At 57.2% G+C, this 12,762-nt stretch overlaps 1 protein-coding gene across 6 annotated transcripts; it reads right to left on the reverse strand.

Annotated features, from left to right (window-relative positions):
* Positions 1 to 6,504: 6,504 nt before the first annotated feature.
* On the reverse strand, positions 6,505 to 11,735 carry LOC309887533 (myosin light chain kinase, smooth muscle-like). 6 transcript variants are annotated; one of them, XM_082779314.1, is made up of 12 exons: positions 11,350 to 11,735; positions 10,287 to 10,378; positions 10,010 to 10,211; positions 9,651 to 9,745; positions 9,197 to 9,287; positions 8,892 to 9,095; positions 8,452 to 8,669; positions 8,114 to 8,237; positions 7,885 to 8,037; positions 7,574 to 7,694; positions 7,393 to 7,483; positions 6,505 to 7,014 (listed from the first exon to the last, which is right to left on the reverse strand). In XM_082779314.1, the coding sequence occupies exons 4-12, from the start codon at positions 9,664 to 9,666 to the stop codon at positions 6,848 to 6,850; spliced, it is 1,185 nt and encodes a 394-aa protein (XP_082635440.1). In that variant the 5' UTR covers positions 9,667 to 9,745; positions 10,010 to 10,211; positions 10,287 to 10,378; positions 11,350 to 11,735; the 3' UTR covers positions 6,505 to 6,847. The 6 variants fall into 6 exon arrangements, with proteins under 6 accessions (XP_082635440.1, XP_082635441.1, XP_082635442.1 ...); XM_082779315.1 differs by having other exon boundaries at positions 10,010 to 10,167; positions 10,287 to 10,382; XM_082779316.1 differs by lacking the exon at positions 10,010 to 10,211.
* Between the last annotated feature and the right edge of the window lie 1,027 nt (positions 11,736 to 12,762).

Raw genomic sequence — 12,762 nt, forward strand, 5'->3', positions numbered from 1 at the left:
CCGTCAGAGCACACATGTTCAGGTGCCCCCTTTCACTCGGGGTGTTGTTTCACAGGCCATCTGAGGGGATCTCGGTCCTGCAGCATTGCCATCAGTGAGCATGGTGCAGAGCTTACATGGCAGCCCCTGTTTGGAGTGCCAGGGGGGGCTTGTGGAAAGTTGTGGGGAGCTGGGGGTCGGCCTCTTCTCACAGATAACTAGTGATAGGGCTAGAGGGAACAGCCTCAAGATGTGCCGGGGAGGTTTAGGTTGGAAATTAGGAGAAATTTCTTCTCAGAAATAGTAGTCAGGCACTGGAACGGGTTCCCCAGGGACGTGATGCTATCACTGTGCATGGGCGTGTTTAAGGAAAGGTTGGACGTGGTGCTTAGGGACGTGGTTATTGGGTGACATTGGTAGTAGGGTGATGGTTGGAGGGCTCTTCAAAGCTTAATGATTCTGTGATTCTAGCTTGGACATGGCTGCTCCGGCTGTGGAGCCAGAGACAACAGGAGGCCGAGTGGGGTGCGCTGCCCACCCCGACCCTCAGCCCCCCGCCCCGGCTCCAGCCGGCTCCCTCGGAGAAAGGCAGGCGCCTGCTGCCCCCGCTCGGCCCCTCATGCACAGTGCAGCTGCCACCCGGGCGGGCTGCCTAGGGAAATTGTGTGGAAAAGGCTGGGAAAATGTGTGGAAAAGGCTGGGAAATTGGGTGGAAAACTGACAGGTTCTGGACCAAGATGGCGGCGGGGCCGGGTGGCGGCACCACCTCGGCTCGAGCCCGCTGCCTCAGGCAGCCGCCATGGCGGCGCTCGGTGCCTGTAGCACCCTGGGCACCCATGGGGGCGAGGAGCACGGTGGTGGGGAGAGGCTGAGGAGGCCATGGCAGGACCGGGGGCTGCCGGAGCTGTCCCCCTGCGTGCTCCTTTGTAGGTGGGCACCAGGGTCTCTGTGGAGCTGATGCTCAGAGGCTGCTGGAAGGGTCAGGGCTCGCTCCTGACAGATCTTCCCTGTCGAAGGGAGGGACAGATCTCTTGTTTGACTTGAGCTTAACTTAATAAAGAATTTCAACAACACAATTTTCTCGTGTGTAATTTGTCTTAAGGATGAGGCCTGTTACAATAGTAAAACCGATCTGGAGAGCTGTGTGTCTAACATCTTGGAAAAAGATGGCACGTTACAGCTGTGCTGTGCTGAGAGATGAGTGTGTTGTGATTCAGGTATTACTGATGTTCTTATCTTTTTCATAAACACCTCCTTTATTACTTACATTTTCCGTCTTCATTTAAGTGTCTTTGCATCTGTTGCTACCAAGCCCTCATGCTCCACATGTCTTCTCTCACCAGTCTTCTGGTGTTTTATTTGTGATGCATGAAGGCTTTTATCTGACAATCCAAATTACTTGGTAGCTGTTCACTTCCTGGTGTAATAGTCCTTTAAAAAAAGCATTCTAGAAATGACACGTTCAAATAATCTTCTTCAATACTTGCCTGATGCTAATTTTTTGCATTCAGGTTGACTTTAGGCTCAGGTTTGTTTTCTTGATTGATTTCAATTCACAGAAAAATACATAAGCAGGAAATCATACTCCTATTCTCTTTTGTTCCCCCACCTCCCCCAAATTTGCAGGAGGGAGGGATTCCACAGAGAAATTTCTCTTGATGCTTTTCTTGATGTATTTCTTGATGTTAGTGCTACCCAGGGAATATTTGCTTGTCCAAATAATCATGCCTAGATTCTGCAGCCCAAAATAAACATGAGATATTTGTGATAACTTGTCACGGAAGGATCCAGATCCAGAACTCTGAGGGTATTCAGACAGCTAACTGTACCTCACATACCTCTGGGGAGCAGGACACAAGAGTATTTGTGATACAGAACAGAACCATTTCTCGAGGTTCTCCAGCTGCATCGCTTTTCCTTTCTACCTTACTAGAAGATATCTAATACTTTGTGTAGGTACACAAATCTGTGAAGTGGTGTGGCTGAAGTGAAGGTGAACTGGAGAGAGAGTCGGTCTTGATCAAAGGATCACTTACTAATTCCTTTCTTCACAAGAGCTGAAATTGGATTTCTATTTTCAGTGCTGCTGAATTTCTCCATGATTGTAATGAGTTCCAGGTATAACTCCACTCTTCATTTAGTCTGTTGCTTCCTCTGACAAGTGTTCATTGTTCTGTGTAAAGCCACGGGAAGCAGTGGAAGAAGAAATGTGTGCTGAGGGACACAGGCTTCTGTCAATAACTAAGCTTCTTCTGTAGGTAAATCAGTATTTGCAGTGTAAAGTACAGGCAATCCTGAAGCAATAGGCAAGATTATAGAGAGAAAGCTCACATCTGAACACTTTGACATGGATTTTCAGGGCTGTGGGCAGTTTGAAAAACAGACTAAGATAAACATAGTTCCCAACCAGAAGTATTTTGGTCATGTCACATGGTAAATAGCTCATCAAGGGATTGATTATATGTAACTTGGTGTTTGCTTATCATCTGCAGCTTGAAGGCATTCTGCTCGGTTCCCAGGGGACGTGTGTGAGTTCAGATCAGCCAGAGTCTGTATAATGAAGAAAACACGGAACAGATGATACTAATGGGTAGAAATTAGGATATGATGTGTGTGAGTATCAAGCAAAGCACTTAGAGTAGTGGAGGAAAAGAGGGTTGCTCAGTGCCCTCAGTGCCTCTGTTTCCCTGGGAATGGAAGACAAAAACTGTGGACAGAATATGGAATATGTTTGTGTGTTTCTAAGGAGCTGCTTCTCCAACTCAAAACCAGCATGACTTGGGAATGCAGCCAGAACCCATCATTGGGAGTGAGAAGTGTGGTTGTCACAGCTGTCTTCATCAGGTTCTGTATAGTGGTGAGTTCACTTCTGCTGCTGAAAAAGTCACTTATGGGAAGAGACAGCAAGTAGATGGACTCTGTCAGGAGCTGCCTGACACAGCCTCTGAAGAGCCATGGTTGGACCCTGCTAGGAACATCCTACAGCAATGATAATGTTAATTTGCATCACAAGGGGAGGACCTGGGGGCTCCCTGAGAGCACTGCCCAGTGCTCTGAGTGGAGGTCTGCACACCAGCTCCTAAGTCAAGTTCCTTCTGGATTCCCTTTCCTGCCATACATCCCCGTTTCCAGCAAAGAGAAAGAGAGAGCCCTGGGCAGAGCACGCTGCCGCTCCACAATACTGCAGCAGTCTCCTGTTTGCCGGCTTCCCGTGGTCAAATGTACCCAGAAGCAGCCGTCAGCAATTGACATTATTAACAGGAACAGGCTCTTGCCACAAAAAATATGAGCCGGGCCTGGGTGCTGATAAGGCCTCGTCAGCAAGAGGGTCCACACAGCGATAGCGAGACAGGAAGGTCACGGCATCCTTCCCCGTTAGGCCAAGAGAAGAAGAGATAAGAGCCATGAAATCCCCGACCAAGGGACCACTGACACCTGGGCCTGGCTAACATTTTGGGGGCTGCAGCAACGTGACACGTTCTGCTACAGAAGGCTCCTGCCATGGTGACCATCAGCTTCCCGCAGGGAATAACGAACTCTCTGAAAGTGGGTTTGCTGCTGTCAGCCCAGCAGCAGTCCCCACAGTGGTTGTAAGAGTGGGTGGATTTAGTTCTGTTTAATAAAAATAACACTTTCCTCTTACCCCCTCACAGCCTCACCTCCAGCTCCCAGGAGCGCACAGCAGGGAGGGCCTGAGGAGAAGCAGCTGGTGGATAAAGAGGAAGGTGCCAGAGGAGGGTCCCACGCGTGCCTCAAGCATTATTTTGCACAGCCTTAGCCCAACAGCAGGCATTGGGCTGCACCATTCAGACCCCAGTGCCTTTCACAGAATCGCAGGGGTTGAAAGGGACCTCAAGAAGTCATCGGGGTCCAACCCCCTGCCAAAGCAGGTTCCCTAGAGCAGGCTGCCCAGGTAGGCATCCAGACGGGCCTTCAGCATCTCCAGAGGAGACTCCACAACCTCCCTGGGCAGCCTGTCCCAGTGCTCTGTCACCCTTACCATGAAAAAGGTTCTTTCACATGTTGGTTCAGAACTTCCTGTGATCCATTCTGTGTCCATTGCCCCTTGTCCTGTCCCCACAAACCACTGAAAAGAGGTAGGCCAAATCCCTCAGCTATTTATACACATTGATGAGATCCCCTCTCAGTCTTCTTTTCTCCAGGCTGAACAGACCCAGGTCTCTCAGCCTTTCCCCATAGGGGTGATGCTCCAGGCCCCGTATCATCTTTGTGGCCCTCTGCTGGACGCTTTCCAGGAGATCCCTGTCTTTTTTGTACCAAGGAGTCCAGAACTGGACACAAAGGAGGGCTTTTTCACAAGCCCTCCAGCTTCAGCTGAGAAAGAGCAGCCTCCAGCCCAGTTTAAACACAAAAGGTGGGTTTATTGCAGCAAGTAAGCTGCAAATAATAAATAAACTGAACAAATAGAGTGAGTGCAGCCACCAGCTCCTCTCCAGAGGCTGCTCAGCATCACTGAGGGCAGGGAAAGACTAGGACAGAGCAGACCTGGGCTCCTAAATCCTGATTTTGGCCCAAGCTGCCTCCTTAGGGTAAGGTTTGAGGTCACGCTGCAGTTTCTGGGCCCTCTCCAGCCCTGCTGGTTGCAGAGTTGGTATAGGAACTAGGAGACCAGAGTCCCCAGGGATGGCTGGATGCAAAAGGAGGGCTTTGAAGTAAGAGTAAGGGGAGAGAGAGCAACCAGCAGCTCTGTGAGGGAGGGACGGGCAGGGTTTCTGAAGAGAGGGCTCGAGGTGATGTGACAGGGAGGGATCATAAAATCAGCAACATAAGGCTCAAGCAGGGTCACCTCCAGCACTTCGCTATTAGCAAGGAGGTGCCCACAAGGCACCATTACAGAGAAACCTCCCACACCATTTCTAGGAACTCAGTGTCCTGGGGAGCCTCTTTCAAGTGCCTGTACACTAATGCATGCAGTACTGGGAATAACCACGATGCATTTCCTGGAGGGAAGAGGGGCCTGAAAAAAGCTGGTTCTGATTCAAGGATCACATCCTCCAAGCTCAAGGTGCAAGCAAGGACAGGTAACATGGAAGGAATGGAGACACTGAGCAGCCAAGGATGAAGTTAAGAAAAACTAAAGCTCAAATGGAATTAAAGCTATACAGAAATGTCAAGGACAACAAGGACAGCTTCTGTAAGTACACTGATGACAAAAGGAAGGCTGGGGAACTATGGGCTCACTGCTGAATGAAGCAGGAGACCTGGTTACACAGGACAGGGAGACAGGCTGAGTGTCTCAGTCCTTACCAGCAAGACTGGCCTTCAGGAATCACAGGTCCCAGACAGCAGGAAAAACTGGAGCAAGGAAGGTGCATCCTCGGTGGAAGAGGATCATATCAAAGAACACTTAAACTGGACATACATAAATCCATAGGCCCTAATGGGACGCACCACACAAGTGCCAAGGGAACACGCAGATGTCACTCCGAGACCACTCCTGATAATCTTTGAATGATCACGGTGGCTGGAGAAGTGCCCAAAGACTAGAGAAATGCAAGTGTCACTCCTGTCTTCAAGAAGGAGGACCTGGGGAACTACAAGTCAGTCAGCCTCACCCCAGACCCTGGGAAGGTGCTGGGGCAGCTAAACCTGGAAGCCATTTCCAGGCCCAGGCACACAAAGGGTAAGAAAATAATCAGGAACAGTAAGCATAGACTCACCACAGGGAAGTCATGCTTAACCAGCTTGAGCTTCTGCAATGAAACGGCTGATCTGGCAGACAAGGAGAGAGCAGCGGATATTGCCTGCCTGGATGTTCACAAGGCCTTCAACACTGTCCCCATGTAGACAAGCTGGTGATGCGTGGGCTGGATGGGCAGATTGAGGGGCATCAAAAACTGACTGAAGGGCAGAGCCCAGAGGATGGCCATCAGTGGTGCAACAATTGGAGGCCAGCAACTAGCAGAGTACCCCAGGGGTCAACGCTTGGACCAGTCCTGCTCAACACCTTCACTAACAATGTGGGTGAATGGGCAGAGAAACCCCAGCAGGTTTGCAGTCCAGCAAATGGCCATGAAAGTGAAGGGACTGAAGGATCTCTCCTGTGGCAGTGTCAGAGCGCTGAGTCTCAGATGGTCTTCATGTGAATGCATATAGATGTAAGATGTGTGGAGGAAGGGTGCCGTGAGGACAGAGCCAGCGCCAGGCACAAGCTGGTGTGCAGGAGGCACGCTCTGAGCACCAGGAAGCACATCTTTACCACGCAGGTGACTGAGCCCAGAGAGGCTGGGGGTCTCCCTTCCATGGAGGGATTCAGGATCCCCAGACACGGTCCTGGACTACCTGCTCGAGGTGGCACTGCTTGAGCAAGGGATTGGACCAGATTGACCCAGAGGTCCCCTCCAAGCCCATCCCTGCTCCTCCCACCCACCTGGGGTTTAGGGCACGGTGCCACCCCCCCTCAGCCCCCAGGGGAAGGAGGATGCTCCCTATCAAGGGACTTCACCTGCGGCCATCCCCTCTCAGGCCCAGTCCCCAGGGCACAGTGCCCAGCTCCCTCCCGGACAAGGCAAAGGTGGGGGCCCAGCCTCAGGAGAGCTGGTTGCTGACTCCCAAAGGGCAAGGACGGCTTGGGCAGCTCTTTGCCACCCCTCCCAGTGATTTGGGGAGAAAGGAGCAGCACAGGGAGTGCAGAGATCCTCGGTGCTTTATTGTGCTCACAAGACATGCGGTGAGAAGAGCCAGGCTTAGCTCTAGCGCAGGTGGCCATGGGGGCACTGGTTCCTCGCTTGGGACAGCGAGCAGCCCTGTCCCCACACCAGCACAGTGGCACCGGGGGTCTGGGCCAACTGCAGGCTGGCCAGGCCATGGTGCAAGCTGCTGTGACAGCAGAGAAGAGTCACCAGCTCTAGGTGGCCCGTGGCTGGGGGATGCTGGCACTGCTCTCTGCCTGTCCTGCAGCCGTGATGCTCCCACCTTCCACCTCTTCTTTGTCCATCGGTGGCTCAGAGAAGCTGGGACCCTGCTGGGGCAGAGACTCAGAGGCTTGGTCCTCCTCTAGGCTGCAGCACGGGTCTGTGGGCAGATGGACAGAGGGCACAGTGAGGAGTCACCCGCATTCAACCCTCTTCCTCTGCTGGAGGAACGTACGTGACACCCAAACACCAGGCCCTGTAGGGATCAGCTCCTGATCTATGGGATCTGGAGCACATTCAGATCCCAGCGCTGCAGAGCAGTATGCACTGCTTCCAAGGCCACAGCAGCATTGGCCCCTCAGGGCTGAGGACAGGGGGCTTTGGGGCACAGAAGTTGCCCCAGAGCAGAAGCACCACACCAGGGACATGCCCAAGGCGCTCGGTGGCACCGAGGCAGGTCAGGGCAGAGGTGGGGGTGACAAAGCATAGGAACAAGGATTGATGGGGTGCATTGGAGCCAATGCTTCAGGGCCATCACCTTCCTCATCCTGAGCCTCTGATGCTCTCCTCTCTGTGCTCTGGGACAGCAGGGTGAGCCTGTTGAGGGCCAGCAGGGCTTTGCCTGTTTTCTGGAGAAAAGGGAAGAGCACTGAGTCCCACCACAGCAGTTCCCAGCCTCATATCCACCACCATCTCCCAGGCACATCCCTCCCATGCACCTGCCACTTCCGACGAGCCAGGAACTGCTTCATCCGCTCCTTCGGCAGCGCCTTTGTGCTGCTGGGCAGGGGCTGCTGCAGCCAGGGGTGCAGCAGAGCCTCGGGGCTGGAGAGCCGGCGGCTGGGGAGAGGGCACAGTGGGGTCAGGGGCTGCCATGAAGCCCTTGGCCCCAGGGAGAGGCTCTGGGCACTCCACGGGCAGCATTCAGCACGGTAGGGCTCACACCTTCCCCTCTTCGTCCCCCTCCCCACACACCAAAACCCAGCCCGGCTCTGTGGGGATGCACCCAGCGCCCACCCCCAGCTCCTACCCAGGGTCCTTCTGCAGCAGTTGGCTGATGAAGTCTTTGGCTTGCTGGGAGATGTCTGAGAAGGTCTCCTCCTCAAACTCCCACTGGGCAGCAGTGACGTTGCTCAGCGTCTCCATGTCAGTGTCCCCCTGGAAGGGGGACTCCCCGCTCAGCCTGGAGAGGGGACAGAGGCTGTCAGCAGCAACTCAGCCCCTTCCCGACCAACTGCCATCCCCCAGCAGCCACTCACAGGATGTAACAGATGACACCGATGCTCCACATGTCTGTGGCAAACCCCACGGGCTTGAAGGAGACCACTTCTGGAGCCATGAACTCGGGGGTCCCATGCAGCACCTTCACGGGGGTGTCTGGAGCTGCAGAGAAGGTGGGGCTGTGGGGCAGTGCCTGGCCAGGACCTCCCCAGGGCACCCCAACACACGCCTCTACCTGGGGGTGTCGGGGGCAAGCCCAGGAACTGCCCCCAGGGCCCATCTTGGCGCTGGGCACCCATGGGTGCAGGGTTCTCCAGGCTGCCCACCTCACGGGTTTCCCCGCAGCACCCTGTCAGCAGGGACCCCCCTCACTCACCCAGCTTCTGTGCCAGGCCGAAGTCGGCGATCTTGAGCCAGTGGCTGCTGGGGCTGACACAGACGATGTTCTCAGGCTTGAGGTCGAGGTGGACGATGGCCTGGCCGTGCATGTACTGCAGCCCCTCCAGGATCTGCCGCATGTACTGGGTGCTGCTGGGCTCCGTGTGCTCAAAGTCATCATCCACGATGCGCTCGAAGAGCTCCCCACCGGCCACACTGAGGAGCAGGCAGGGCGCTGGGGGACCCCGCTGGGGTCTGCCAGCCCCGAGGAGGGGGAAAAACCCCCAGAGAGCCCGGACCCAGCACTCCGGGTGCATCTCAGTGCCCAGGTCCCCAGGGTCTGCAGGCCCCCAATCCACCCTACACCCCATGCCAGGACCCCGGGGTGCAAGGACCCTCCCCAAGGCAGCGGGTGTTCCCAGCGCGGCCCCCACTCACTACTCCATCACCATCACCAGCTCAGCGGGACCCTGGAAGGCAGCGAGGCACTGCACGAGGCGCGGGTGGTGCAGCAGGTTCATGAGCTCCACCTCAGCCTGAGCCACCTGCTTCTCTTTGGCTGTCCGCGTCCGAAAATACTTCCCAGCCCGGATCTTGCCGCTGGCTTTCTCCCGCAGCCGGTACACGGTGCCGAACTTGCCCCTGGGACAGAGCGAGCATGGAGGAGCCATCACCACCACCCCGACCACATGTTGTCAGATCCCATAGCTCAGGGGTGGTGGGGATGCAGGACCCTGGCTTACTCTCCGAGCTTCTCCAGCTGCGTGTACACGTCCGAAACCTTCTCCCAGGTGTTGATGACAACATCGCAGTGCTCAAAAGCCTCCTCACCTGCTGGCAGGGACATGCACAGATCCTGATGGAGCTGAGCCCAAGCCTCACACCGCAGGGACCATCCCTTCCCCAGCGGTGCTCATTTCTGTACCCCAACATCCCCAGATCCATTCAGGACCATCCAGCTGCCAGCCCCAGCCACTGCAGCCGCAACAGGGGTTCCTGCAACTTGCACCCCCAGAGCAGCCAGCACCACGCAAGTCCCAGTGCCTCAGTGGTGCGGGACAAAGGTGCCTTTAGGATCAGAAGGGCTGCAGGACCCCAGTCCAAGCAGGAAAGGGGATGGGATGGGAGGTGAGCACTGATGTGGGGGGCAGACTGGGGCCATGGCCATCCCAGGGCAGCCCAAGGACTGTGCACTACCTTCTGCCTGAGACATGGTGCTGCTGTCGGCTCCTTGCCAGGTGCTGACGTGGTCAGGACGGATGCTGGATGTGGCCCCAGGAGTCCTGGCAGCCCTGTGTTGGGACAGGGGTCCAAGGCAGATGGTGCCTGAGTGCCTGGACATGTGGGAGCAGCCCCACAGCACTGCACAGCCCCAACACAGCCCCCGCTGTGCCCCAAGTGCCTCCCCTGCACCTCCATCCCACAGAGCCCCGCGCCTCCCCCACAGGAGACCTCGAGCACCTTGCTGCCTGCACCAGCCCCACCTGATGCCCCCATCCTGCCCACGAGCTGGCACCTCGCTGGGCGCCAACACCAGCAGGTACATGGGGTCAAACCTGCTGCTTGCAGAGGTGGGAGGCAATTTCAGAGCAACACCCCCATTTCCTTCAAATCAATCTCTTTCTAGGACCACCGATGCCTTAGGCAAGAAGCTGCAGCCTTTCTCAAGCTCCATCTTGCGACAGCCAGGAAATCCCCAGGAAAAGCTGCATTTCTAGGGCAAAGGAGCTGTTTCCTCAGCTCCTTCCCCTCCCCAACCTGCACACAAGTAGGGGAAGAAGACAGAGCATGAGGCAGGGACGCCCAAGCCCCAGACCAAGTCTCAGCACTCACCTGCCTCCGTCCAGTCCTGTCCTGGCCCAGGCCACCAGCACAGGTCCCCAGTCCGTCCCTCTCAGACACTGTGGAGCCACTGGAGTCACGAGCTAGCTGGGAAGGAAGGGGTGATGCTGGGGCTGGCATCAGGGACCACGGTGGCCACACAGCCCGGATGGGGACGTCTCAGCGCCGAGTGCCTGCCCAGCTCCAGGAGCAGCCAGAGCATCCCTCCACAGCAGTGTGGGAATGGCCCAGCTCTCCCCTCCCTTTCCTTCCCAGCACACGGAGCATTTCTACGCGTCCCATTTCCGGCCTTGGGGACAAACAACCACCAGCATCACTGCTAGGCCACCCCACAGCCACTGCAGCCACCCCCAAACCAGCAGCGTGCTCCCAAACTTAGCCCCACGCAGGGCTCAGCTGGAGGAACCCCATCCAAAACCACCCAGGGGTCTGCAGAGACCCAGCACACTCCAACACCCAGCAAAATCCCCACACCAGCCAACCCCCACCTCTGGGCCCCTCTCTCTGCTTGCAGCCAGCCCTGCTCCCTCTCAGGGCCTAAATCCTGCCCTAGCCCAGCCCCGCCTTGCCCCCACCCATGGGTGGGGGCCCACAAGGGCACTGAGTTCCTGCACCTGCTACCCCGGCTCCCCCTGGGGCCAATATCCCACTGGAGCCATCGCCCGCCCTGAACCCCCCTGGCTCTGGCTGCCCCCCTGTCCCCAGCTGAGCTGGGCTCTGGACTGGCCTCGGGGACATGGGGGTGGCTGCGGCAAAGCCGGGATGAACAGGAACGAGGTTTTGCAAAATAACTCGCTGCATCTGAGCCCTGCTGGTGTGGAGAAAAAATGGGATTTCCCAGCCTCTCCCCCCCAGGGCAAGGTCTTGCAGGCTGTGTGGCCACTCTGAGACCAGGCAGAACACCGTGCCTCAGTTTCCCTGCTTTAAACCGGGAATAACTCGGCGATTTCCTGCAGAGGAGCCTCCAGACCTGGGGATGGGACAGAGGGCCCCATCCCCTCAGGCAGCCCCCTTCCACAGCCTCCCCACGGCACAGGGACATCACCCACGTTACCTGCGGTGCCCCTGCGGGGTCGCAGCGCTGGTCTCACCGCAGAGGCGATGTGGGGCTCCGCCAACACTGGCAGCCGCACCGCCACCACCGCCACTCCTGTGCTCAGCCCAAAGTCCAGGAGCTGAAGGCCGGCGGGAGGCGCGGGGACGACGTCCCCAGCACCAGCGGGTGATGGTGGCAGGGGACACCACGGCCACGCTCCGGCATGGAGCACAGCCTGGGGACGGTGGCTCGGCCTTGCCGCTTCCCCGTGACCCCGCGGGTGGCTGGGGGGAGCTGGGTGCAGCGGGCCCCACGGGGGTGGGCGCTGTGGCTGTGGGGTCCCTGCTGGCCCCCAGCCGCGCGGCTGCTGCCGGCTCGGTGACGTGGGCAGCGCGCAGCTCGGCCAGGCCCTGCTGGGATATTGACCCCGCCGGGATGCGGCAGGGCACGCCGGGGACGTGGAGGACGCACAGGGGAGGGCAGCGGAGGAGAGGCCGGGACCACCAGCCTCACCCTGCGGGCTGGGGAGAGGCGGTGGAGGCCCCACTCGTGTCCGGCAGCACCCCAGTTCCTGCAGCATCCTCGGTCGGGCCCTGCTCAGGAGGGTTTTGGGGTCCAGGCTGTGTTTTCCTGCCTGACACGGCAGTCAGCTGGCTTCTTGCATCTCAGCACAGTGCAAAATGGGGCAGAAAGGGACAAAATGGCAGGCTGAGGTTGTGGGGTGCATCGGCAGGGGAGGACGGGGGCTGTGTGGGCGATGCAGCTCCCGGGGAGCAGGATCCGGCCCCACGTGTGAGGGATCCCAGCAGCCACTTGATGTCAGTGTTGTCCCAACGCTCGTCCTGGCCACGAGCAGCAGAAATTATAAAACAAAAACGCTCAGAGAAAGGCCCAACCGCCTCGGTGGCGTTGATCAGCCCCTCTGGAGCCCCACAGCTGGATCTGCCCCCATACCCCCCCTTTACATCAACGCCAAAAAAACCCAAAGGCAACGCTTTTGGGGCACGTGTGCCGGTTCTCAGTGCGCTGGGCAGACCCAAGCCAGGAGCTGTGGCAGCGAGCACAGAGCCTTCTCCCCGCAGAGCTCTGTTGGCCGACATCCACCGACGAGCAGGGGCTTGACTCCTTCTCCTCCTCCCTGCCATGTGCCCGGCTGCCGTTGGCTTCCCGGGCAAACCCCGGTCGTGGAGGGGCTTCGGCGTCTGAGCATTCCCTCCGAACAGCTGCCGAGTGCAGTTCGCATCCCTTGCTTACATTTTTCCTTCCTTTTGTGCCTAATTGCTTTCAGGTCTGGGAAAGCCCGTCTGAAATGTCAGGCGGCGCGTTACCGGCGGAGGCCGGCCTCTGCTTGTGCGTTAGAGAAGTAATTAGATCGTTATCGCCCGCGCCCCGGCAACCATTAATTCCTACGTGGGGGATCGGGGATCGATG

Source organism: Aythya marila (genome assembly GCF_965140915.1).
Source record: "Aythya marila genome assembly, chromosome: 25".
NCBI classification, from domain to species: domain Eukaryota; kingdom Metazoa; phylum Chordata; class Aves; order Anseriformes; family Anatidae; genus Aythya; species Aythya marila.

Excerpts from the sequence above, each read along its gene's own strand:
- LOC309887533 (XM_082779316.1), bottom strand. Across the intron at positions 9,096-9,196 it reads CAGCTGGAGAAGCTCGGAGA|GGGCAAGTTCGGCACCGTGT; the intron begins GTAAGCCAGGGT and ends GCTCTGTCCCAG. Across the intron at positions 8,038-8,113 it reads GGTGTCATCTGTTACATCCT|GCTGAGCGGGGAGTCCCCCT; the intron begins GTGAGTGGCTGC and ends TCCCCTCTCCAG.